Source organism: Cygnus olor, chromosome 2, assembly GCF_009769625.2.
Source record: "Cygnus olor isolate bCygOlo1 chromosome 2, bCygOlo1.pri.v2, whole genome shotgun sequence".
NCBI lineage: Eukaryota > Metazoa > Chordata > Aves > Anseriformes > Anatidae > Cygnus > Cygnus olor.
In genome coordinates this window covers 4153479-4180342 of record NC_049170.1, presented here as the reverse complement: position 1 = coordinate 4180342, position 26864 = coordinate 4153479, and the positions used below count along the sequence as shown (strand labels likewise).

Here is a 26864-nt window from a genome sequence, read left to right as displayed (position 1 = left end):
TCACCAGTGATAGGACCCGCGGGAATGGTGTTAAACTGAGGCAGGGGAGGTTTAGGCTGGACATCAGGAAGAGGTTCTTCACCAAGAGGGTGGTTGCACACTGGAACAGGCTCCCCAATGAAGTAGTCACTGCACCAAGCCTGTCTGAATTTAAGAAGAGATTGGACTGTGCACTTAGTCACATGGTCTAAAATTTTGGGTAGACCTGTGCAGTGCCAGGAGTTGGACTTGATGATCCTTATGGGTCCCTTCCAACTCAGGATATTCTATGATTCTATGATTCTATAATTAGCCTTTTATTGGTAATAAGTGGACTCTGCACCTGTGTGTCATACACTCTAGGAACTGCTAAACTGTATATACAGATTTCTCTGCAGGTTCAAAGGCACAGATTCATGGGCCTGGTAGCTGGTATTACCTAAAAAACATTTGAGCCTCTGTGGATGATATGAAGACCTCAGTCCATTTTTTGATGCAGGTTTCCATGACTACCTTGAAGGCAAAAATGAAGCTGATTCTTTTACTTGCTCCGCAAAATGTCAAAGAAAGGCAGTAAAATGGTTAGCAGATGTTCTCATATCTTTAGAAGTTTCTTTGAAACTAGCATAAAACACAAAACCTCCACTGTCCACTCTTCAAACCTAGTGAATGCCAGATTAAAGTAAAACCCTACCTTCAAATATTGGAAAGATGTGTTCTGGAGGTTACCACTTTACCACAGGTTATCTGTCCATACATTTAGTCAGCCACCTCCCACCCTTCTGTTACACTTAAATCTTGTTTTTGATGCATTACAGTGGCACAATCCAAAGACAAAATTAAATCTCCACACCACTTTGTGGCCTTTCTGGCCAGGCCTGCCTGCGCACAGGAGTGCAAATTATCGAGGAATAATTTCCAATCCAATGTCTGCTGATGTGTCTGCATGGTTGTCTGTTGCTTCTCTTAATGGAGTGACCTTCTTTTTCCATCTTTTTGCTGCTGAATGTCACCATGGATGTTTTTGCTCCTCCTCAGTTGAGATCTTATCAGTCCCTCATTATTTGATAAACCATCAGAAATACAGTTAAGTAATTAAATTCAGTACCAGAGCAGAGCAAGAATGACTGATCGAGTGGGGATGGAAGAAGGCAGGTCAGTTCAGAGAATTTTATGAATCATTGTTCTCCGTTTAGTCAGGGTCTGGATACAGAAGACAAAAATCTATTGAGAGCTTAATTTTATTTTTCTTTTCCTTTTTTTTTTTTTTCTTTTTTAATTGAAAGACTCTCTAATTTGTAAATGCTGATGTCTTTGCAGTACGTAGCAGTAAATATAAAAATTGAGTGTCCAGTGATTGTAAAGGTTCTTTCACATTTGCACTTACCATTCCTTTATTTACTTGTTGTCTTCAGTATGATTTCTTTTCAGCCTTTTCTCCTTTGCCACATTCTGATTTTTAAACGTTTTTTTTTTTCCAATATGCCCTTGTCTTATTCTTTCTTTCTATAACTGTTTGCATGTTTTCTATCCCTGCATTTTTATTATTTATGACTTTTTTTCTCCTTTTCTCAAGAATTCATTTACATGTGTAAACATTTCTCTAGTTTGGACAATGTATGTCAGTTGCGTTTATGCCCACATAGGTAATAGGTGGCATACAGAAAACCTGCATCACACAGTAAGATTTTAAAAAGCACCTCTGCATTCAAAGTCATCATTTATGTATGTGTGGTGGTTTTACCTTGCTAGGCAGCTGAACTCTATCACAACCGTTCTCTCACTCCCCCTCCTCAGAAGAGGAGGGGAAGAAGAAAAGGAAAAAAAAAAAAAACAACTCGCGGGTTGAGATAAGGATAATTTAATTAAAGGGAAAATAATAATTTTCCTTTGATAATTATTAATTAAATAATTTAACTTTTAAACTTTTTAACTTTTAAAGGGAAAAGGAAAAGGGGGAAGTTAAAAAAAAAAAAAAAAAAAAAAAAAACAAGTAAAGGCCATGTGGAAGCACAGAGGAAAGAAATTACTCTCTACTTCCCACCAACGAGCAATGCTTGACCACGTTCTTGAAGCAGGGCCTCAATGCACGTAGCCGTTGTTTGGAAGGACAGATGTTTTCGCAACGAGAGGCCACCCCTCCCCTCTTCTTCCTTTTTCCACCTTTTATTGCTGAATGTGACCTCATATGGTGTGGAATATCCCTTTGGTTGGTTTAAGCCAGCTGTCCTGGTGATGTTCCCTCCCCACCTCTTGCCCATCCCCAGCTTGCTGGCTCTGGGGTGGTTAGAGGGAGTCCTGGTGAGGTGCCAGTATTCCTCAGCAGTAGACACATCACTAGTGTGATACCAGTGCTGTTCTAGCTACAAGTACAGAGCACAGCACTGTATGGGCTGCTGCAGGGAAAGTTAACTCCATCCCAGACAGACCTGGTACAATCTGTAAACAAAATGGATGAAAGAAATTTCTCTGGCTTTGAGAGGGCTAAACTCTCATACCTTCCTAAGCAAAAAGATTATGTATAAATTACTATAGACACAGGCAAAGACCACTAGCTGAGTTCATCTTGGAGGAATTTGGTCTAGAGGGTAGAGATAAATAGAAGGGGATCCATCTCAGGTGATGGACAAATAAATTTTAATGAATACCTCAGTGCTAAAAACTGGTCTGTAGGTAGGACATCGAGCTCAGACCTCTATCACTAAGACATGAATATCTGAGGCAGAACGGTGTTTTAAAAGGTAATGAGGTTTGGATCCAGCCAGAGATTCAAACAGAGAGGTTCTTGTTAATATTATGTAACTATTTTGAGAATCATCATGAATTGGACTGCATGGGAATTTTTAAACAATGGGTTATGACACAAGGTACTAGGATGTATTTAATGCAAGGGATACAATTCTGATGGTGTCCTGACCACATGTTTAGCTCCTTGGCAGAGATAAAGCAGTGGAAGTCACAGATATGTATGGCATTGTCACCCATGTAAATCAATCCTGCTGTGGATAAAACCTTAGCCTGTCTGAGAGTACAATTAATATATTTCCATCTCCATTGGTGTGTGCTTGGAAAGCTATCAGTTTATTAACAAATCTGGTCATGGATTTTGTTGTCTGGACAAGAAATCTCTAGGAATAAATCTTCAAGTCATACAGTCTCTTAAAAAATCCTCATACAGTCATGATTTTGAGCCATTACTGAAATCAGGAAGGTCAAATCATGACTTCAGAAATGAGGCAGACAGGCCCTTTGGCTCGTTCAAAATGCTCCATTCTGCCTCTTCTTTAGGTACAACTGAGGCCTTTGTTGTTACGGAGTCTGTTTCAGTACTTTCTATGATGCAAGTGACTGATCTTACAGCCATGTCCTTTGGCCTTATATTTATTGTCCAAGAAGGTCTATAATAGCTGCAATCCATAAGTATGATTGACCTCCAGTATATGCAACTCACAGTTCAATTGTTGTGCTGTTTTCTGTCTATTTCTTTCTCGTTCTCCACCATGTTTTACATATTTATAATCATTTTCTTCTTTCACTGCAGAAATTTGAGCCTTGACGTGAAGACATTGACAATAAGATCTGCAGAGAGTGTGTGCTTCAGCCCCAGTAGCAGTGTTAAAAAAAAAAAAAAAAGCAAACCTTGACTAAAGATCAAAATCAAGAGACAAAATGGCCATCAACTGGAAGACCTGCTTCTTCGCTCTCATATTGCTTCCCATGGTAAGGATAAATGTCCTTGTAAATACAATGTGCCTATTTAATGTACTATTTAAATATATGTTCCCAAGTCTAGCGCTTGCTAAGCATCAAGGCTCTGCTGTTAACATTGATTCTGTCCTTTTCTGTGTGGCCCCATAAGTTATGTTAAGCGTTTTCTAACTTCCTTTCTAGTTGCAATAGAACTGTGACCACTGTTCATCCTGCACAAGGGCAAGTAAATTTCTTGAAGGGATTTGTTCACTGCTAGTGTCTGAGACTAAAAATAACAATAAAATTAAAGTAATAATAAAACAACATAAATAAATAGTGGGACGCCTGTTTCCAATCCGCTTAAGATTAATTTTTCCAGACAAAAGCTACAAAATTAGAGGTTTCCATCAGTCCTATGAAGCCTAAGCCTCAAGATATTTCATCCAGTGCTTTTGGTTGCCTCCATTTTCAGAGGGTCATTTTTCAGAAACCATACAGGTAGGCCATTAAAGATATAGGCATTCAAACTCTTTAGTCACTTTTATAAAAAACTTGGGCTTTTTATGAATAGTACTTATTAGCATCATAAACCCTCACTTACCAAATAATGTACTATCCCGTGAATCACTCAGTCTTAACACATTTTTGGGGATTTGTCATGTAAGTCTATTCTTGCTTGTTGTCCCCATTTGCATTGTGGCTCTATCTAGTCTCACATAAAAGCTGTAAGAACATTGAATAAAGATTTTTTTTTTTTCACTTTGAAACTGTAAGCAACACTATACAACCTCTATAATAAATTCATCTTGCATTTCAGCTCAGCTCTTAGCTAGATCATTGATCATAACTGTGCCTTTCATCATGTCTCAGGAAGCACTGCACAAAGGGATAGCAGAAAAATAGCACTGGTATTTAAATTCTCTGTCTTTCACATTAATAGTTTTCTATAACTTCCATAAAAATACTTTACAATTGCTTAATATTCTCTAATAGACAGACATTTTAAAACATTCCTGAAATATAGTTTGGTTTTATTTTTAAGGAAGAATAGTTAATATGGTTTTGATTTGACTAGAACTGTCACTGTAAACTATATATTTTAACAGTTTTTACAGTTTCTTGCTTATTTGTATTGACTGTAACTTGTCTTTTTCAATGCATAATGGTCAGCATACAGTACTCTCCTTTTTTTTGGTACACATAAAGGTGCATTCTTTCCTCTTAGGTCTTATTTAGAAACTAGTGTAATTAACTGCATATCTGAAATATAGCTTTATTCGACTAAATTCTTTAGAATGGGAACGCTCATGCAAATAATTTAGCCCCTCATCATACAAATATCAGATTTTTGAGTTTTTTTTTCTGGTGCATGATGCTTCTGACTATTCCTATTCAGGTAGAAAGTATTACTTACAAACAAAGTGGGTATGTTTAATTTTTATGTTTTATCTCTGAAATAGTTACACTAGACTTCCTATAAGGTAATGGGGAGGGAAAAAACCATCAGTTAGCCTATTTCAAATGATTATTTTAGCATTTCATTCCTGTCTTCCAGAGGTGCATGTATGTCTCCATTATAAATAGAGGTTAGCTCAAATTCAGGTGCTGTGGTTTTGTGCATAGATTAGATTACATAACCTCACCTTGAGGTTTCTAGTTTGAGACCCAGAAAGACAACTGACATGTCTCAGTCTCTTAGGAGCTCCCATCTTACAGTTAAGCCTAGGTCAACTTCAATGTTTTTTGGTGTTCAGCTTGAGACAGCCAAAAGGTATCTACTTATTTAGAAGTGAACAATTTTTAATTAAGGAAAATAACTGTGACTGAATATATCTCTTGAGCTTTTAGATGGACGACCTTCCTGGCAAGTGTAAAAGGACAGAAAGTTTCCAATTCTTAGCATTTCAGGACATAACTGTGATCGCTGAGCTGGATAATCAGTGATCTGCTTCCGCTTTTTGAAAGAACAGCTCTCTAATGAAATACTATGAAGCAAACCAGAGTTAATAAGAACAAATATGCTTTTGTCTGTGTGGTTTCTGCAATGTTTATGAGCTTGTTTATGAGTGCAAGTTTTAATCATAATCTCCTGCAGGAATCCAGGTAGTAAAATTAGTGATTTTACATGCATGAACCTGTGAATATGCACACACATTTCTTTCGTCAGTGAAGAGACTTATGCCCATGACAGAGATTATACCACAATTTGTGTATACTATTCATTCTTTATTACCTCCCTAACATTCATTTTCACAGACTAGAACTCAGGAATGCTGAATGTTATTTATGGTTCTTCCCTTGCTGAGAATTTTTATAATGCTTGTGGTAACATATTTTCCCTCTGTTGGGACTCACTTTCTCTTTGAATCATCCCTTATAAGCTGTGCTGATGTCCTCAAATTGATACTATTCTGTCATACAGATTTCCAGATTTTTTACTGTTTGAGTGGATGTGACATTTTAAAAAGTTAGAGTAAATTTGAATGTCATCCTGTCCTCCAAAAGGTTTCTTAAAAAGTCTTATTTTACCTTGCTTTTCTCTAAACACATCTGGTATCATTCAAGAAATCTCTGTTTACCTTGAAGGAGAGCTATTGTTTTCAGCAGTGGTATAGTTCCCAATTTCAAGGCACATCTCCATCCCTCATTAGCATTAGCTCCTGAATCTTGAATCTGTTCACCTGCTTGGATGTGCATATTTTGTTTCATCAACAGATAGTCCTATTTTATTCACAGGAAACCAAACCACACAGACTATGGTCTACAATCACAAGCAGGTCAAAAAAGGGCAAAAAGAGGACAAAATGTATTAATGGAAAGTTCTAGGCGCCTTCAATTCTAGGCTCAGACCAGAAAACAAGAAAATAATATGCTAATTAAAATTTAGATGTGGGCATGTTAAGCCAATTGTCAGAGACTACATTGATTAAATTTTCATGTGTTTAACAAGTTATTTTGTATTTGTCTATCTCAAACGTATTTCATATTCCAGTTAATCATCTGGTACTTGAGGCAGGATCTAGAAGAAAGATACCGATTAGACCTGTAAATAAAAATATTTGAGAGCAATTCTTGAAATTTATTTTTTTTCTATTTGAAATGTTTTTCAAACTAAATGTCTATATTGATATTTTAACCATTTGTTGTTGTTATTTTTGTTAGCCGGACTGCTTATTTTCACTCACTCTCATAATTTTCTGTTTAGTCCAAACATCTTATCTTTTCATTTATACATCAGTTTTCTTCATCCCACCTTTTTTTTTATTTTCTTCCCATTCATTTGTGATAGCACTAGGCTGTTGCTTTGGGGGTGTTAATTTTTAATTGGAAATGTTAACAAAAGTCATCATAAAATTAGTAAAATATAGGATCCTAAACCATGGTTTCTTTGTCTGGCTCCAAATGTACTTGAGAAACAATGAAATTCATGACTCACAAAGTTGGCTTAGTATATGAACTGAATTTTAAATGTAACTGCAATGCAGGTGTTCTGTCTGTCTGTAATAATTCTACCATTCTTCAACTAATACTTGGAAATTCTTGTGGATGAATTTTTAATATTGCTAAGCTTGAATGTTTGAAATGAAAAGATATTTCTTGTAGTGTTTCATTAGTTGGCAAACATATGTTCACAGACTTCCTTTAAAAATAATAATAATAAAGGCAGAGATGAAAAAGAAAGGTGTTAAGTGATGTCTCTTGTATACCAACACTGAAGTGCAATCTCAGTATGAGGGTCAGATGTATAAATACAGATGTGTAGGCAGCATCTCACAGATCAGAGAACCAGACCTCAAAGTGATTGTTTTCAAGTCTCCGTTCATTGAGAGAGGATGAGAGAAACTAGGTCTTTTTTCTCAGATCCTGTTTACTGGAAGGATAACATCTTCTAAGGGTTTATAGTCCACAGAGAAGAGAACTAGCATTATTAATCTGTAGCTGTCATTTCCAGGGGCTAGCTACATTCAAACAGAATCATCTGCATTTCAGTCTCTGTAAATTTTTTCTTAATATGGGAAGCAGTGTATTCAGATACACCATTCCACTACTTTCTCTTTGTCCCTGCTATGTTTGCTTGAGCATCCATAGCTGAAATGAGAGGATCCCCTCTCACTGGGGACAGAAACGTGTATGCCTGTGTTGGTGTCTGCCCTTGAAGGAAACTGTTTTTCCATGTAGGATTTAACGAGCCAGCTTTTGATCAGTTTATTGGCCTTATGATTTGTAAGATCTCATGATCTTACAGATCATGAAAAGTCAAGCTTTCTGTAGGGTTACAAGTCTCTAGCACAAAGCACAGTTGCATGGGACTTGTCTGTTACTTATGCAATACTACAGCAGCTCCTGTACAACAATGGACCTGCTGGGAATGTCCTCCAGAGGAGAAATACCTCAGCCAGCCAAGGTGTTACTGATGCTATGTTTTTTCTTCTCATCACAAGAAGATGGTGCTGGGGGGAATCAGCAGAATATGAAGACCTCTTAAAAGCCTGTGATTTATTTAAAAAAAAAAAAAAAAAAAAAGTCAGGATTTGTAATATTGGGTAGGGTTGTTTCAAAACAAGCTTTCAGAATTTCTGATAAAGTCTGTCACAAAGAGCATCTGAGGGACTCCGTGTTGCAAAATAATAATGCCTTTGACACTACCCAACTTAAATAACCTTGTTAGGAAACAAAAAATTGTATCCCAGGTCCCAGATGTTCCTTACCTTGTCAGCAAGGGGGGATGAGTACTTCTAGAGGGTGACTGATTCCACCTGAGAACTCTGTAAATCCCTTTTTTTCTCTGGGAACCTCCTAGTGTGTTGACACCCCTAGGACACTGGAGGCTGGTGCGAGGCCTTCATGTTGTGTTGGTGCTCTGATTAATACACCAGAACTTGCCATCACACCCCAGGGAATCCAGGTGTTAGTTGTAGAAGAAAGACACACTTGATTAAAATGTTTTAAAGCTTATTAAAGTTATTGGCACAAAACATGAAAGTCAAACAAAAAAAGAAATTCTAGAAAAATTCTTATTCCACCACCCTCTGGTTCATAACACTACACACAAACACAGGCATATACGTGTAATTTTCCTTATTTAGGTAGGCAAGATATCTAGGTCTTAGAAATGCAAGGCAGCAGATTATGAAGCAGAAAATGGTTGTCCTACATTAATGCCTTCACTTTTTTGTCCTCTGGTAGTAGTAATAATTTTTGTGACAGGCAAATAATATGATGACAACACTGATTTAAGGACATTAATATGATTCTTTTGCCTGCTGGTTTTGTATTCATAAGCTTGGAGGAGTATTGGGTGAGCAGTCAAATACCAAATTAGGAAATAAAAAAGATGTCTTGGAAAATGAGCCTGTTAAAAAAAAATAAAAAAATAAAAAAAATCGGTGATTTTTTCATGTTTCTTAGCTATTAATATCCAGCACCTGGAGGTATATTATTCAAGTCTCTAGCAAGTGAGCTGCTGGCCTCCTCTTCCTAAAGTTTGCTGAGTCAGCAGCCTAAGATTTACCTTAGAGGCAGCTTGAATAGATAGCTGTGATGCAGAACCAAAGCTGCATTAAAGAGAAGGGGGAAATGGAAGCAAAAGAGCAGGATGAGAGGAAATGAACAAAAAGTAATAATAAAAAAAAAATGTTAGAGGTCTGATCTTCTATATGTCCCCTGGCCCCTCTCACCGTGGTTTGTAATAAATAGCTATTCTTTACTTTTGCTTCCCAATCTGCAAAGTAAACACTCCACTGCTTCTCAAAGTGAATTCACCTCCTACAGCAAGAATCTGGGCCTTCTTGAGGATCAAGTAGTTATGCCTTAAGCCTGCCTGGGGGAGCATACAGGAGCAGTGCTTGCCCCAGGGTTACACATCACAAGACCCTCCAGATCACTGGTTGCTTCTGAAATAGCCATAGGGACAGGAAGGAGATGCGAGTCAGAGTGTACTGTGCTTAAGGCTACTTCCAGGGCTTCTTTTTCAAGCCAACAGAGACACAGCTATTTAATCAAAGTCTATGAGGCCTATTAAAAAACATTGCCAACCATAAAACCCAAGTGTTGCTGTCATTGTAGTCCCCAAGGGCACAGAACCCAACTCAACAAAACCCTCTTTGTATTTCTGGGCAGGGGGTGAATAGCTTGCTCCAGGCTTCCTTGTGTTCATGTTCCTGAAAAGAAAACAGGGTTTCAGTCAGATTTGCTTTTTTCCCATGTGGAAATCACTTGGAAGAGAGGATTGGTGAGGTATGGGTCCCCTTCTGCACTAAAACATGGCGATCTCAGTGATATATTTATTACATGCCATATAATAATAGTTGTGTCCAAAACAGAGAATATCAACATCCTAATGAATGGGAACTGTCTATGTACATTTTTGTTCCTGTTAGAGCTGAGCTTTGTACCTAAATGATGTCAGCAAGTGCACTTAGGACAATATTTAGCCATCTAAAAGCTGGATGACTACTTTAAGATATTTATCTATATTAGAATCTACTAACAATCATTCTGTAGTCAATAGCAAGAGATGGGCACCTCCAGACATTGGTATGACCCATCATAAACCCTCCTAGTGCTCTCTTTGCTGCAGAGTAATTAAAAATTAGCTTGGACTAGACTTTGGTTTCTTTAGCTCTTAGAAAACTCATCTTTATTGAGTAGTATGTTACCTTTTATGGATATCATGTAGATGCTGAATGAATGACTAAGTCACTCTTGTGCAATTGATTGTCTTGCATTATCAATATCTTGGGACTCATTTTCATAAAATGGTTTGTCAGGTTATCACAAATGCTGTTTATTACGTTTCCTGGAATACGTTTTTAAAATCTACTATTGAATGTGTTTTCTTGTATGCGTGAGGACAGATGCCAAAGAATCACGGTGTCTCTATTAAAAATATATATATAAGCAAATAAATAATCCATACCATTAAATACTTCATGATATTTCAAACAATGAAAGGAAATCAATTTTTATGAAAACAGGAAAAATATTTTCCCTACATAATGCAATTTAGAATTCTTTTGTAGCACTTGGATATTTTTCTTTCCAGTAAAGATTAAAGCATTTTTCTTCACAATTTCAACCATTTTTTCTTCTTTTTTTTTTTTTAAGAAAATAAAATTTCTAAATAAATATCCTATTCAAACAAGATGCTTAAAACATGGAAACCGAGCACTTTATAAGCCCTCCCCCTTTTTAAATATGAACAAATGACAACTTTTTTGCTATTGATACAGTTTAGACTGTAGACTTCATCAACATATTTCCTGAGGGAAAATACTCTCAATAAATGTCTTTCAGCCAGATCCCACTTGTGTCTGTTGGCGAGTTTAATGGTTTGTCAGCCTTTGTATGTCAGTATACTCCCTGTACCAGTATACTTTATAGATGTACACTTATTCTGGACTGGTGAAAAGTTCTGTTGAGGATGCAAGGTGGTAGTTTTTTTACTGCTTCTGCCCTTTCTGATAACATATTTATGCAATGCCCTCTTATGTCAAACATTGCTCTGTATGCTGTTTTAGGAGTGCAAAATTCTTATTAATTCTCTAGAGCTTTATACAGAAAAAGAAAACACTTTTGCTTCTGTGTGCTCTTTTAAAATGCTTTTGGTCCTACGGTTTCTGTCTGACTCAGCATCTGTGGCCAAAATATGTTATTTGGAAGTTATTTAGGCTAAATGCAGGCTGGTGATTTGATGTTTGAAGCCTCCTGAAAAAAATAATTATCTATAATGTGAACTACTTGTATTTGAAGATTTGGGAAGGGGAAATACAGACTTGTTTATTTATTTGTTTGTTTTCATTACTTAACAGCAACACCTAAGCATGTTACATATTTGGGCTTAACACTATTCCTATCTTTATTTTGGTTTTATTGTTTGTGAAATGCTTGCCAGACAAATGATAATGTGAAATGCATTATCAGGTAAGATTAGAAATATACCAAAGCTCATAGGTATAAGTTTGTGTTTACTTCCTCAAAAATATTAGTGTCTTTTTTTTTTTTTTTCCCAACCTCTGGCTGAGCTGGTTTTAATCATATTATTTCTGTTAGCCAGTTTTATGATAATTTACTCCATTACTTAAAAGTGTAACAAAACACATGGCATTTTTGCACAAGAATACAAGTTAAATTGCCACACAATTAAAGACTAAACTAGTCCATTTTAGTATCTCTTCCAGCTATATAGTGCTGTAAAATCAAAACCTTTTCACCCATCACGTGTTGTCTACTGTGCCTGAACTAATGGCAGGCACACACACTAAATAAACTGTAAGCTCATTTACAGACACACATTTTCTGCATGTCTTCAGTCTAGTAATTTTGGCATCGAAAGTAGTGAAGTCATCATTCACCCTGTAACTAGACATGTTATAGAATCATAGAATCACAGAATGGTTTGTTTTGGAAGGGACCTTAAGGCCATCTAATTCCAACCCATGGGCAGGAATCCCATCACAGCAGGTTGCTCAAAGCCCCATCCAGCCTGGCCTTGAACACTTCCAGGGATGGGGCATCCAGTATCTGTAGACACTCCGTTGTCTACTACTGCAGGGCAGGCAACAGAAGTGAGAATGGGCTGTAAGACTGTGATGGGCCTTTGAAGGAAGGAAGATTTATGTGATCCCATCCATGCATATGTATTTATTTTTCCATTCCTCCAGGTCATCTATCTATCTCCAAATTCTGAATGCTCTGGGTGATTTCAACTAACTTTGACAGAAGGGCTGCATTCTCAGATGAATTAATTTTCTAAAACTTTCATGGGAATGCTTGAGTAAAGACAGAGATTTTGTTAATTCCCTACAGAAAAAAGCTCAAACCTCGTTAGAAAATATAGTATCCAATCTGGAGCTCATCTGGGAGATGCTAATCCACATGATCAATGACTAAAGCTTTGTGCTATTACTCACAAAACTCATCAGCTTTGTTATCAAATAAAATCTTAAAACTAATTCAGGTATCATTTGATCCCTGATATTAGATCAGTAACATAAGACATGAGAGCTGGAAGATCAAATGTTCGTCATGCCCCTGATTAGTGTTTAATTTGAGCAATGCTGCAGCTTCTTGTTCCTCAGTTCTTTCTTTGCCACATAAGGCCAGCTGCACTGCTCTGCTGCCTCTACAAGCTGTGGGAAAGACAAATCCATGTAAGGCTAGTGTGTGTTCAAGTATTAGAGCAATGGTGGCAAAAACAGATGTATGAGATACAAGAGGTTTTTTTAATCTTAGTGCTACACTATGAAGAAAAAAGTGTGAGTGAGCTTCCTGGAGGTCGCGATGTAAGTCCATGGTTGAGGAGATCTAGACATAGCTTTCAGACACGCTGAGGTCTATATGTTCAGCTAACCTGGAAAAATAATAAATAAATATTGGATTCTGTATTTGTTTTGTTTTGCAGCTTGAATCATAAGCAAAACCTCCACTTGCATCTAAGTGAAACACAACATTATTTTATCAGTTTGTTGTAATGAACTGATGATCCAGAATTGTTCTTTTTCTGCCTTTTGTCTCAGACATCTTTGTGCATTGTACTTCTTAACATATTTGCACCCATAAAATCCATGGATGTGTACTGATAGTACATGACATAGAAGTGGAGGGCACCCCTGGGTGCTCTGGAAACCATAGATGGGGCTGGACAGGGCACTGTGAAGAAAGCAGTGCCTCCTGAGTTTTCCAATGCTGATATGAAGTCCCACGTAAATCTTCATCTGAAGAATGCTTTCATCTTCATATTGACATACTTATCCCTTTTGCACCTCCTGCAAGTTTATTTGTTCTATTTTTTCAATTGTATATACCAGCTGTATTTTTTTCCTTTTACAGATTTTTTTTTTTTCCCTTTGGGTTAGAGGAATAGGTAGAGACCAGAAAAGATAAGGTTGATTTTGCTTTGGTTTTCTCACTGTTACCTATTGGTTAAATCATTAATTCTGCAGATATTTAATTACAGGACACAAAGATGAAAATTCAGCCTCTTTTCTCTCTTGAGTCCATGTTTTATTTTTTTCCCTGTATCTCTGTTAATCAAATCCAGAATAACACCTTGTGGATGACAATTAGTATTAGAGGGGCAGGTCACCTTGTACCGAGGTCATCTCCCATCACACGGTACTGCTTGCAACTGGAGGCTTTTGGATGTTGAGCAGTGTTAAGTGGCAAACTTCCAACTGTCTTCACAGCTTTGGGAAGGAAAAAGAAAAATAGAAACAGAAAAAGGTAAAAGGTAAAAGAAAAGGAGGAGAAGGAGCAGGAGCAGGAGAATGAAAAAGAATTAAATACTGAGTTTAAAACGATGTAACAAAAATGAAGGGAAAGTGACAGGGATGTGTATAAATAACATTAGTCTAGAGACTTTTATTTTTTCATATTTGAAAATGTGAAATATATGTATCTGTTGTCAAAGGATTAATGTAGAACATCTGAACATGGTAATCTTGAGGGTCAAATAAATGGAAGTTAACATATATTGGAGTCACACAGAATAACCCATGAGGGACAGCACAAAATAGGTTCCATCAACTTTGCTTTCAAGTCTTTCTTTACCTTAAGTGTAAACACAATTTGCTCTCATGGGAGGGGAATTTCTTCTCTCACTTTCTCTGTTCAGTATGCATTAGGTATACAGTATTTATATGTATTAATGCTTTCTTCTGATATCAAGAAAACCAAAGCAGTCTGAAATAGCTTCCCCCTATTTCTAACCCTACCCATCTCCATAGAAAATGAAACTTTTTTATTAATAACAAATTGAACCAAATCAAAACATTACTGCAATTTAATTTTTCCATTCCTAGGGCTTCAGATGTATATCTTTTTTATATAAGTCATACTACAGTTCAGAAATAAGTGAGGTTATGAAAATTTAGACCATTTACCTTAGAGTAAATGCTTCACTCATCATTATTCCCTTGCACATATATGTCTGTAAAAGTAATATACTCTGTGAAACTGATTTTTCTCTCTGTAATTGGAAATACAATATCAGAAGTGAACTTCTTGGGAGGAATGCATATGAGTAGAAAGCTGAAAATGAAGCTGGTAAGGTTAATATCTGAGAAATTCTTGTCTCTTTCCTAAGAATGTGTTACATGCTGGCTATCACCAGCTTTCACTATTAACTACAGAGGCAAAATTTGCTTGTAGTGTTGGGATGTGTACTACATGAAGACTTTTGGAATCTAAAATGGCTGAAAATTTCAGAACCAGATTTCAGTGAGTCTATAATGTGGTCATTACTGCTGATGAAGCAGCATCCAGCATTTTTGAGGCCAAACATATAAAGTTAGGATCTCTTCGGGGACCCTATTAAATCTGGCATACATAAATATCCCAGCAGAACCCTTCCCTCTTTCTCCAGAATGCCAATTTATGGACTCTTCCATGCAGAAGAAAAACTTAAAAATATTGGCCAGCATTTAATTTCTTTACTGTACAGTAGTAACCCTGTATGTTTGGACTTCAAAGTTTCCGTGTTCATTTCTTATTTTTTCTTTTTTCTCTTTTTATTTTTATTTTTTGACACTGAAAATTTGTCTCTTGTTTAAATATGCAAAAGACCCTGAGTCCTAAACGTCTGCGCATTGCAGTCAGCTGCAAACAGCACAGCTGAAGCATCTGTTATCCTCGGAGAGAGCCCCTGTGCCACCGTGTTCTGCAGCAAGAATGCCCTTGTACCTGCCAGCTAGGTTGGCTGGCTTAACACTTCAGATGCCTGCTGCATTTTTGGGGGGCTGAGCACAATAAGGGGGATGTACCATGAGGATAGTAAAATGCATTTGGAATCTGTCCTTATTCAGGAAATTATCACCTATCTGTGCAAATTTCTATATAGCAGCAGAGCAGAAAATGCTGGAGCAGAATCTGGGTCATGACAAGACTGAAAGTGAGACCTGTGGCTTAGCTGTCAGGGTCTGAAATGGATCCAAATCCTGCAGGTTTCTTTGGAACACAGTCACCCTTTAAGGGGGAGATCTGTTCTTAGAAGAAGACCATCTCTGTAACTGTATTGTCCTTCCTTAAATCAAATCATTGCCTGCAGTGGTAAACAAAATAGGAATTTGAGGCAGGGTATGCAATCTGGCTCTTTGTGTTTGTTGTTTATTATTATCATTAGTAGTAGTAGTTTTGTTTTCTAGTAACATATGCAGTTTTATTTTGTAACACATCATATTTCAGAATTTCTTGAAATCATGACTGACATTCAGCTCATGTAGAATAGTGTAGTTACCAGTAAGATGTTCTAAGAATACCTCATGAGCAGAACATATATGATGAATGCATTTCTGCGTGCATTTTATACCTAGAGACAAGCTAGAAGAGCAGGGGCTGGGTCCTGCTTATCTCCTGTCCACACGATTGTCTCCTGGGCAGTTTGTGTGCAACTTATCTGTTTTCATTTAGTTTGGTAAGTCTGCATTTTTATAGTGTGTAAAAAGAAAATCCCACTACATCACAGTGAACCTCATCTAACATGGTTTAAAGTTCAACTCTTGCATTTAAAGAAAAGAATTCTGTGGATTTTTATTTTTGCCAGTACAGGTCAAACCCCAATTACTGCTATCTGCCTGTTGTGTTTTTATTGTGGCTAATATATGAGCCCCTGCTGATGCTGACTATAGGCATGCATTTCTCTTTTATGGTGTATATGAAAGAAATGTATTTTTATCTTTCCTTTATAACATCAGGAATGGGCAACTGAGGTCCAATATTGCACTCAATCACCTGGTCACTGCATGTTCTTGAGCAGGGCACATTTGAACTGCATTCAGATCATAAAGCATGAGCCAATTTCAAAGCTGCATGTTACAACTAATAAGGTTAAAGAGAAAGGCCAATTTTTCCATTGTAAAGTATTATTTGCCACGTACATTAATTGAGGAGTTGGCTACTTTAATTTAAGAAGATACATAATACACAACAGGTAATGTGGCTGCTTCCATTTATCTATATCTAGGGCGTCTTTAACCAGGTATCATTTTTAAGCTTACAAATGCCCAAGACAGAAATTTTTCATGTAGCTAAGTTTCTATGAATCACAAATGTACTGAACCGTCTGCTGCGTCAGTGGAGGGAGTTGTGTTGGTGGAACTTATCACCCCTTTGGCAATGGTTTACCTACCCAGAACTTAGCAACTGTCATGATATAACTGCATATCACCAGAGATGATGCTTTCTGAGAATTACATTTAGATGTCATTATTAAAGAGCTATTGCTAGATATTTAAATACTGATGATCAGCTGTGATTAAATCACACACCCAATGAGAGTGCAATTCTTCTACTGGCCTGTTTGAGGTAGAAAAACAATGCACAGATAACAGTTCCTGAGATGTAGAATGGGGATGGGATTCATCAGTACAATGTCTACAGCCTCATAAGTCACTTTGGGCTCTCATTTTTGTTATTAGCAAGAAACAAGCATTGATGCTGCAAGTCTCTTTCTGTACCACGTGTTTTACCTAGATAACCGAAGTGACAAATATTGACCAACACTGAGTGTCCAAACCATTAACTGGCTGTGCGAGGAGCTTCTTCTGATACTTCTCAATAGCACGGTATTGATGTAGTCCTAAATAAGGAGTTAAGGCCCTGATCAATTAGGCAGACCATCCTAAGGACAGTCACCTGTCACTAGTCCTAAGGACTAATCACCAGATTAGATCACCTAATAAAAGTAGCATTAGTCACATATTCTCTGTGGTATAAACCCAGGCTGAAGGATTATAGTGATTATAACTTTATGCAGGCAAATTTTTGAATTTTCTATCCCGTGGAATACTCAATGTGCATTGTTTCAATGTCTTTTGTCATCTTCATCCAGCAGGAATATGTGAATATGCTCATATATATATTCTTTTTTTTTTTTCCCACAGAATAAATTTCATCTCCTTTTAAAACTTTGATTCCAAAATAGTGAAATATTTCATGCTGACATCTTTAAGCAGAACAAAAACATTTCTTATTCCTGAACTGGATTACTTGAATTACACCTCAGTACGTCACCATTTTGTACAACATTTTTTATTTGTATCAATGACAAATGACTATGAATGTAACTGACACATAGGAAAACGCAGGTACATCACACTCTTCACAGTCATAAGCTGGGACAACAGAGGAACAATGCAGCTTGTGAACCATGGGTCTGCCAGAAATGTCCTTATAGTCACTGCTATATTTTCCTCCTACACAGCGCCAATAGCGCAAGAACAACAAAAGCGCTAACTTCATGTTTCCTCCTCATCTGCTCTTAAGTATCTCTTAAGCAAAGTCTTTATTTGAAAAATGGTAACTTGTTTCTGGTGGTGCTACTCCTTCTGTGTATGGTCTCACTGATTGTCATTAGGAAGTTTTCTTATAATGTCTCTTTTCCTTTCTAATCCCCTCCACTCAGCTCCATGTTGGCTCATCTCAAGGTATTGATGCTCTGCCACACCATTCACTCTGCTTCTTCATTTCCTTCATGAATAAAAACTTTATTCCCCTCCTTGAGTTTTTACAGTGGAATAGTGGTGAAACACTCCAGAGACGGGAATGCGAAAACACGGTTTGTTGAAAAAGCTAGCCTAGACAAGATTTTTGTACAAGATTTTGATTCCATGTGGGATCTGAGGGTTTTTTGTTGGTGGTTTTTCCCCTCACTTTGGCACAATATCTGAACCAATGCCTCTTACTACTGAAAGGAGAAGGAGGGAAATTGAGAATAAGCTTGAGTACTTCCATTACCACTGCTGTAAAAAGCTCTTTGCCTCTGTTCTTCAGTATTCTCCCCAGTCCCAAAGCCCCTTTGGGGAATATCAGACTGAAAGCTGTAGCACGACACACTTGCTGGAACCGCCTGTGCGGAGGACTGAAAGGGAGGAATGCGTGTGATAGTTGAGGGCAAATAGCTTTAATTTAATTAGTGGATTAATTAAAGCTTTCTCCCCTGAGTAGGGTATATGTGTGTGCGTGGAGAAATTGTTTCTGCAGCCTCCTGTAGCTGTTCATCACGCATTTCTGTTCCAAGTGTGACTCAGATGGGGTTTCTATTGAACTTGCTGGGAGCCTGCACAAAACAAATTTCCTGTCTAAGATCTTTTCTTTTTGGGGTTTTGTTTAAACGTAATGAAGTATAAATGGGCAAATAATAACAAGTAATAACAAAAACTTGCCTTGCAAATGAATGTGGCATCCGGCGGCATGACAAATACAGAAATCCTAAAAGGTTCTCTGTTCTCAGTGTCCCCTCAGTGAGAGGAGTCTTACGTTAGCACAAATTCCCTCTGCCTTCACTTAGTGAAACTCATCAAGAGATTTTTCAGTGTGACAAACCATTCAATTACTTGTTAGCATTGTCTTCACTTTACACTGATCCTAGGAAATCAGATTAAGGCCAACAGTGTCCTGGGCTGTATTAATAAGACAACAGCCAGCAGATCTAGGTCAGCGGTTATCACCCTTTACTTGTTAGACCACATCTAGCATGTTAGGTCTGGTTTTAGGCTCCTCAATATACAAAAGGTGTCAAGCACCTGGACCAAGGCCATCAAGATGGCCTATAAGGAGAAGTTGAGGAAAATAGCCTTGTGTAGCTGGTGGAAGAAGAGGCTTCTGAGACAACCTAGTAGCAGCCTTACATTAACTATGAGGAGGTCATCAATAAGATGGACCCAGGTTCTTTGTCATGGTGCATGTCATGAGGACAACAGACTATGGACATAAATTGAAATAAGGGTAGTTCTGACTGGATATAAAGAGATACTGTTTTACCCTGAGGACAGTTCAGCATTGGTAGAAGTTGCAGAGAGAGGCTGTGCAGTCTCCATTCTTGGAGGTTTCTAAGACCCAGCTGGGAAAAAAAAAAAAAAAAATGCCATAGATAGTTAACATAGTCTTGCAGCCACCAGAGACAAGGATGTCTGGATGAAGGCAAAGGTGTATTAATGACTGACGATCTAAACACAAAATCTGTAGATCAAACTAAAAGAAGGTTAAGGCATCTTTAGGCTATCTTTTATACACTCTTATTTTTGGATTGCTCTGACACCTGATGCAGCCTTCCAGGACTACTTTAAACGATTTTTTTTTTATTTTTATTTTTTTGCTATATTATCAATGCTCTCTGATGAGTGACGAAGAGGTGTGCCTTTCTCAAAAATCCTCTGGAGGTAATACACAAGGGAAACAAGTCTTTCTAACCGTTGCTATTTCTTTCAGAAAACGCCATTCCAAGTAAGGTGCAGGATGATCGTCAGGGACATTTTAGGGATCACAGGGAAACAACGTAAACCTCTATTCAGATTTCAGGTGGGAATTTTTCATGCTTTAAAACAGACCAGTCTTTCTGCCAAGGCAGAAGACAAGGAGAGGAAATCTAGGAGCTGGACAAGCAAAATCATTGTCACCTAATGTTTACCCCATTGGATCAGCAATTCCCCAGATGAGAAGAGTATTGTGTCCCAGAGATCCTTTTTCAGTTCCCCCACTGCAAGTGTTCAACTGAATTTGAGCATTATATCTCAAATTTCTGTAAATACAACTCCTAATTTCTCAGTGAGTGACTCAATGTATTAACAAAAGTAGATCCTACACTCCAACTTCCATTCCGGCCATTTCTCCTTACTGATCAGTCTGAACTGTCATGCTGAATGTGCACAAAATATGGCTACACGGAGCTGGAGCAATCTGACCACAGAGCCCCAAGAAAAAAATACTCATCATTTATTCTCCTTTGCTAAACATGAATTCCACCAATTTTCCATATGCATTATTTGCCTGAAACCCCCTTTCAGTGAGCTTCTGCTTGCTGAGACAGGCACTTCTGGATGTTTTGCTAAAGCTTGGATCTACACTGGGTTGTTCTGTTTCCAGCAGCTTTGCTGTGTTTTAGGACTGCCATGTTGCAGCCTGTGCCAACAACTTGGAGAGTGTCCTTGGAAGTGATTGGTGATCTCTGCAAGTCCTGCACCACTGATGGCCTGCAGGAAGGCCACTCCACCCAATTTCAACCAGCACTGAAAACACAAGGAGGGGTGAGAAACTTCCCTGAAGGTTCAGTCAGATTTGGAAGGGGTTAGAGCCTGATTTGGACACTAAATTACATTGCTCTTGAATATTGTTGAAGACAAGTGGGAATTTCAATGTTGGCATGAGACTGTCAGCTTTTCAGGACTAGGATGACCTATGAGGACTGAAGGAAGAAGACATCAAGCATGTATTATTGGGAGCTGCATTTTTAGAATTTTTAACTTTGGAAATTCTTAGGAACTGTCAGAGAAATCCAATTTACATAATATAATAACAATCAGAAACAATTATCAAACCTTTAGTTTCACTTCAAGCACATTTTCTCTACCAGGATTTTTAAATGCTTTTCCAATGAGTGGTTCTATCCCTCCAATACAAGGTTTCAAGAAACATAAATTGATATTGCTTGCTATTAGATAGCAAGAGATAAGGTAAAGGTATACTTTGGTTTAACTCAAGATGTCAGTTTCTGTGGAAGACCGACTATACTGATAAAGCTTCATCACGCTGAAAGACAAGGTTTTTGAACCCATTTCCAAGATATAAAGCCAGTTAAGGTAAACTCAAAAACAGGTTTTCCCCATGTTGCATAACACATTTTGTTCAGACTTACCACTTCAGAAGGTATCCACTGAGTGAAGGGAGCTGTTGATTATGCTGCAGCTCCTTTCTAATCTGCAGTGAGACCTACATCTCTCCAGGAGCTGTCAGTGTTAGAAGGTAAACATATCTTAAATTCATGTAAGCCAGTCTGAGAGAGATCAATGCCCTGTTTTGGCAGCATGCACTATTGGACTTCTTTTGTTGGTTTTTGTTTGTTTGTTTTGTTTATTTAGTTGGTTGGTAGGTTGTTTGGTTTTGAATAGCTGCTTTTTCTTTCTTTTTTTTTTTAATGTCTGGTCTTTTTTTTTTTTTTTTTCCTGCCCAGCTTCTTACTTAAAGCATAGTGTCAAAACTTTGCTGCAGATTGTACAATTGTGCCTTGCTTTGAATAAGTTTTTAATAACTTCACCCACTCACTTAGCCCAAAGTGTTCTGAAATTACAGTAGTCTGGGTGCCATTTACACAGGCAGACAAAAATGCAATCAAGTAACAATGTAAGGCCTTTCCAGAGACAACAGCTTGTTCAACTGCCAAGCCAATAGTGTGAATACCAGTACAGATGTAAATCAGATCTGAAGAAATCCAGATAACCGGAGCTCCTTCTCAAACACCTCTATTTTTAACATAATGTTTTTCAAGTCTTGACCCTGGTTTGACCAGTTGAATCATTGCTTGCTAGGAGTAGTGATTAAATCCCGAGATGTTTCCGTTGAAAAGTCAGCTTTCTTGTGTGATGTTCACAAATTAATGTATCATTTTTTGACCTAACATTTTAAAACTGAAAGTCACAATAGAATTAGCAACAAGTGCAATTCAGTGTGAAGTTAGTGATCTTATAAACCTAGTGGATTAAATTCCTCTCTCGCATTACTTTAGAATGAATGCTTAGAGAAGTGAATTGGACTCTACCTCTATTTAGCCTTCTCCTTATTATCACTGTGTCTGATATGACACATCCTGAATGTTGTGGAAATATTCTCAATCACTTTACAAATAAAAGGTCAGGTCTTTACAGAATATGAAAAATCAGAAGAAGAAAGAACAGTAACTAGTACTGAATTGTTGTATTTAATCAGGTCTTTGTAGAAAATAAAATGCCAAAAGAATTGCCCTGTTCTTTATCACATCTTTATTATGACTTCAAAGCGTCTTGCCTGATCCTGGAGTTTCTCAAGAACACTGAGGATTTGTCTCACTTCTTTAGCGCCACTGAGTTAACTTGTGGAGTGAAAATATGCTTTAAAGCAATAATGAGTAAAATGACCAGAACTTTAAGTATTTTTGAATGACTATATGTAGTCAAAGACAGCTCACGTTTCTTGAATAGACCCTTCCTTACTGCTCACCCACAGGATGATCCAAATTAGTTTGGATAACTCTGGGACCTCTTTCAATACCCAGATTTAATGTGTTATTATTTTTTTTCCAAATCCTTCCAGCAATCCATGTATCCTCTGCTATGCACAAACCTTTATAAGTGACTATGAATGTGTCACAAGGATTATGTTCCCTTTCATAGAGAAAGTGCTCTTTTATCTCTGAGAAGTGTATGCACTTGATATAACTGAGGAAATGAGTCAAGTGCCAAAATGTAAAAGTCTTTTGACATTAGATACGCCCTACAGGGTCCAAAATATCCTGACAAAGGGCAAACATAATGGCCAATGCAAGCAGAAGCAACTGGAGGTCAAGCGAGATACCCTAAGGCATATCAAATGGTCTTGGCATCTGTGCTTAGGTTTCTGACTTGCTCTTTGGATATAGCTGTATGTCAAGCAGTGTCATATACATATGTTTTGATGTATAGTGTCAGGACAGGTACCTAAGGGTGGTGCTCAGTTTCAGTTTATAATCCCTGTTCCTCAGTACAAGTGGTTAGGAAGCATCTTCTTAATGTGGTCTAGTGCTGCTCTCTCAGAGCTGTCTACTCAAAGCCCTGCTTCATGCTCTTTGGATGTATTTTCAGGACTATTGTCTCCCAAGTTACTTGCACATTTACTGGAGGTGAGGGCCTGGGGAGCAATGTCAGTGATTTCTACCAACCCACGTATAATGCAGGGCATAGTCGATGCCACATGCTGGGAAGAGGTGCGGAACTATTACAGTGCTGTGTAGATCTTCATGCATTAAATCAAGCAGCTTAGCCTGTCACCTTTCCCATACAGAAATCCTGTGGAGAGAAAGAAGTTGCTCTCAAACTTACCTTCACCTGCCTTGTTCCCAGCATTTGATATTCTTGAACCTAAACAAGAAAAAAGAGAACTTATTTAAATTTCCTGCTGGAATAAGCTGGCTATGCATATTTATTTCTCTGAGTAAGGAAGGAAGTATATGGTGCCCTTCTGATCTCCATAATTCCTTCTACACCGTTCCTTCCCTGGAGTATCCATATGTTTGAGGAATGCTTTGCTTGAATAAGTGACTCTAAAAATTTGCTAGTTCCATCCTACAAGTCTACAAGTTCTAGGTCAGGTCTGGAAGCAGCACAGATGTATTCACTGGGTTTGCTATTCAGGTTTGTGTACTACCAATGGCTTTCTTAATGGGACAGTTCACAGTAAAGCAGCACCTTAAGACTATGTGTGAGAAAATATATGTAGGCTGTAATGTGATAACATTACTATTATTAACATTATTGTAATGCCAAGGGATCATTCAGGAGTTAGGTACTACATGTTACGCACAAAACACACCAGTTTATTTCTGTGATGGTCACCTTAATAAAAATAAAAGAAGAAAACATGAAAGTTCTCAATTTATCGCACATCTATAGTGACTTAGTTTTGTGGTTTCACACTGATGGCTCGCTATATTCCACCACACTGCTCTCTCACTTTCTCTCCTCAAAGGAAGACAGGGAGAAAATATGATGAAAAAGGTCTCAAGGGCTGAGCTAAGGACAGGGAGATCATTCACCAATAACCATCAAAGGCAAAACAGACTCAGCCTAAGGGAGATTAATGTAATTTATTGCCTATTGTTAACACACTAAGTGGTGAGAAACTAAAGGCAAACTAAAAACACCTTCCTCGCATATACCCTCTTCTAATTCATTCCCCTGAGCAGTGCAGGGGAATAGGGAATGGGGAATGGGAATGGGAATGAGAATGGGGGTTGCAGTCAGTCCCTAACACTTCGTCTCTGCCGCTCCTTCACGGTCCCTCTCTGCCCCTGCTCCACGAGGGGTCCCTCCCACGCGATGCCGTCCTTCACAAACTGATCCTGCGTGGGCTGCCCACAGGCAGCAGCTCTTCAAGAACTGCTCTCACATGGCTCCATGCTATGGGGTCCAACCCCAGGAGCAAACTGCTCCAGCACGGGTCCCCCACGGGCGGCAGCTCCCCCCAGACCCCCTGCTCCTGCGTGGGCTCCTCTCCACGGGCTGCAGCTCCGGCCTGGGGCCTGCTACTGCGGGGGCTCTCCATGGGCTGCAGGCTCCTCCAGGCCACATCCACCTGCTCCACGGGAGGCTCCTCCACGGGCTGCAGCATGGAGATCTGCGCTGTGTGGGACCCATGGGCTGCAGAGGGACAGCCTGCTCCACCAGGGGCCTCTCCACAGGCCGCAGGGGAACTTGTGCTGCGTGCCTGGAGCACCTCCTGCTGCACTGACCTGGGGGGCTGCAGGGCTGCTTCTCTCGCATTTCTCACTCCTCTCTCCCAGCTGCTGTTGCACAGCAGTTTCTTTCACATCCTTAATTCTGCTCTCCCAGAGGCCCAACCACTGTAGCTCACAGCTCAGCTCTGGCCAGCAGGGGTCCCTTTTAGAGCCGGCTGGAGCTGGCTCTGATCTGCCATGGGGCAGCTGCTGGGCTCTGCTCACAGGGGCCATACTTACAGCTCCCGCTCTGACCAAAACCTTTGCGCATAAGCCCAATACATTTAGCTAGATACTTTTGTCTTTTTGTGGTTTTGCACAATTGAACAGATACTGATTATATTTACTGCTTTAAAGCTTTGATGTGAACATGTTTGTCAGAACTTTATTCTTCAGTGTTCATGAGTTCAGGGCTCCTGTGCCTTGGGATTGACTATCTTTTTGTTTATTATGCCTTATCTATAGAAATGTATGCATTTTCAAAATTGGCTTGAGTCGATCTCCTTCACTTAATTGAGAGTGGTAAATAGATAAATAAATAAATAAATAAATAAATAAAAAGTTAATTTCATGTACTTTCCATCTAGTTTCTAGATTTGTCTAGTATGTGTCAAAATATTCTTTGACTGTACATATTACTGATATCTTCTGGGAAACAGAAACCAGACTGCCTACAATGAATTCAGGAAATTGCAAATGTCCTTGAGTCAAAAGAAGCAAAATCAGGAGGCCATGAAGTTCAAGCTCACACTTCCATGTGAACTGTCTCTGCTGTTCAGTTGTTAAAGACAGACTTGACAGATTAAAGGCATAAACTCTGCCAGTACATAGTTAGTGGAGGCGCATGAAACATATGGATCCTTTCAGGAAAACATGATAACCTTAAAACATCTCTGCCTTCAACATAGACATGTTTTGTTATAAGCAATCCAAACATGGTTTTATTTTCTCTGAAAAGGCATTGCTAATTAGCAGAGATGACAGGCAGCTTCTATTCTTTCTCTGTCGCTGAGGTTACCGATTCCTCTTTTTCTTTGTTTTCTGTCTCAGTTTCCTTGTTCCCTGACAAAAAATTTTGAAGTCTGTTGATGAAGAGTGCTATATAACAGCATAAAGATAGTTATGGGAGGCCATAGCAAAGTGTTCTGCCGATAGGGAACACTTAAGGAAAGCTACAGGGACAGGTGAAGCATATTGGTATAGTGCTCTCTCTGTGTCCAGCAATCTGTATCTCCAGTATCTCCTGAGCCAGACTTACTCAAATACAATTGACTAAATTTAGTCAATTTAGTCAGACGCATCTTACTAAATGTGGCTGTCAGCAAGGAAGACAATGAAACCTGAGCTGTTCACCTTACACTCTCTTAATTGCCAGTAAAGACCTGGCTTTGATTTACTCTTACTACAGAAGATGCCAAAAATAGGAAGGCTAAAACACACTCTTCTGTCCTTTGGCTATAGATTTAATCTAAAGATACTTCTCAAAGGTCTGTAGTTACCTCCATACGACACCAGAAGTTGGGCATAGTGGGTTTCTTAATGTTTAGTGTACTTTGATGGATTTTGCATACTTACATACATACATATATATGTTTTGAACTCCTGTGAACATTTAACATCCACAATGTGAAGCTTCAAAGAATTCTGCAGATTAACAATAAGTGTGTGAAGAAACATTTCCTTTTGTTTATTTGTATCCTGCCTCTGTAGATTTAGCAACTATAAAATGACAGATTTTCTAATCTGTACATGCCTAACTGTATAGAAATGGTAACATTTCTGTACTGAGACAGACCCTGAACACTCCTTTCAGACCTGGGCAACTATGCAAAGTGAACTACTGCTAGCAACAGAAGCTTGATTTGTTTTGATTTTTTTGATTTTATTTAATTTTTTTCAAAGAGATTCTAAGAACTTTTATGTTGGCCAAAGCAATTTCCCTATCTTTGGCAAGGTTAGGGGATTATGTAGCAAAGCC

The 26864-nt window shown here is 38.3% G+C and overlaps 1 protein-coding gene across 10 annotated transcripts in view; it reads left to right on the top strand.

Annotated features, from left to right (window-relative positions):
- The window catches only part of ADCYAP1R1 (ADCYAP receptor type I), a 146365-nt gene that overhangs the window by 31524 nt on the left and 87977 nt on the right, over positions 1-26864 (top strand). For all 10 annotated transcript variants that reach the window (XM_040549741.1, XM_040549740.1, XM_040549739.1 and 7 more), the window contains one exon: positions 3521-3699. In XM_040549741.1, coding sequence (XP_040405675.1) covers positions 3649-3699 — 51 coding nt within the window. In that variant the 5' untranslated portion in view covers positions 3521-3648. The remainder of the gene's footprint in view (positions 1-3520; positions 3700-26864) is intronic.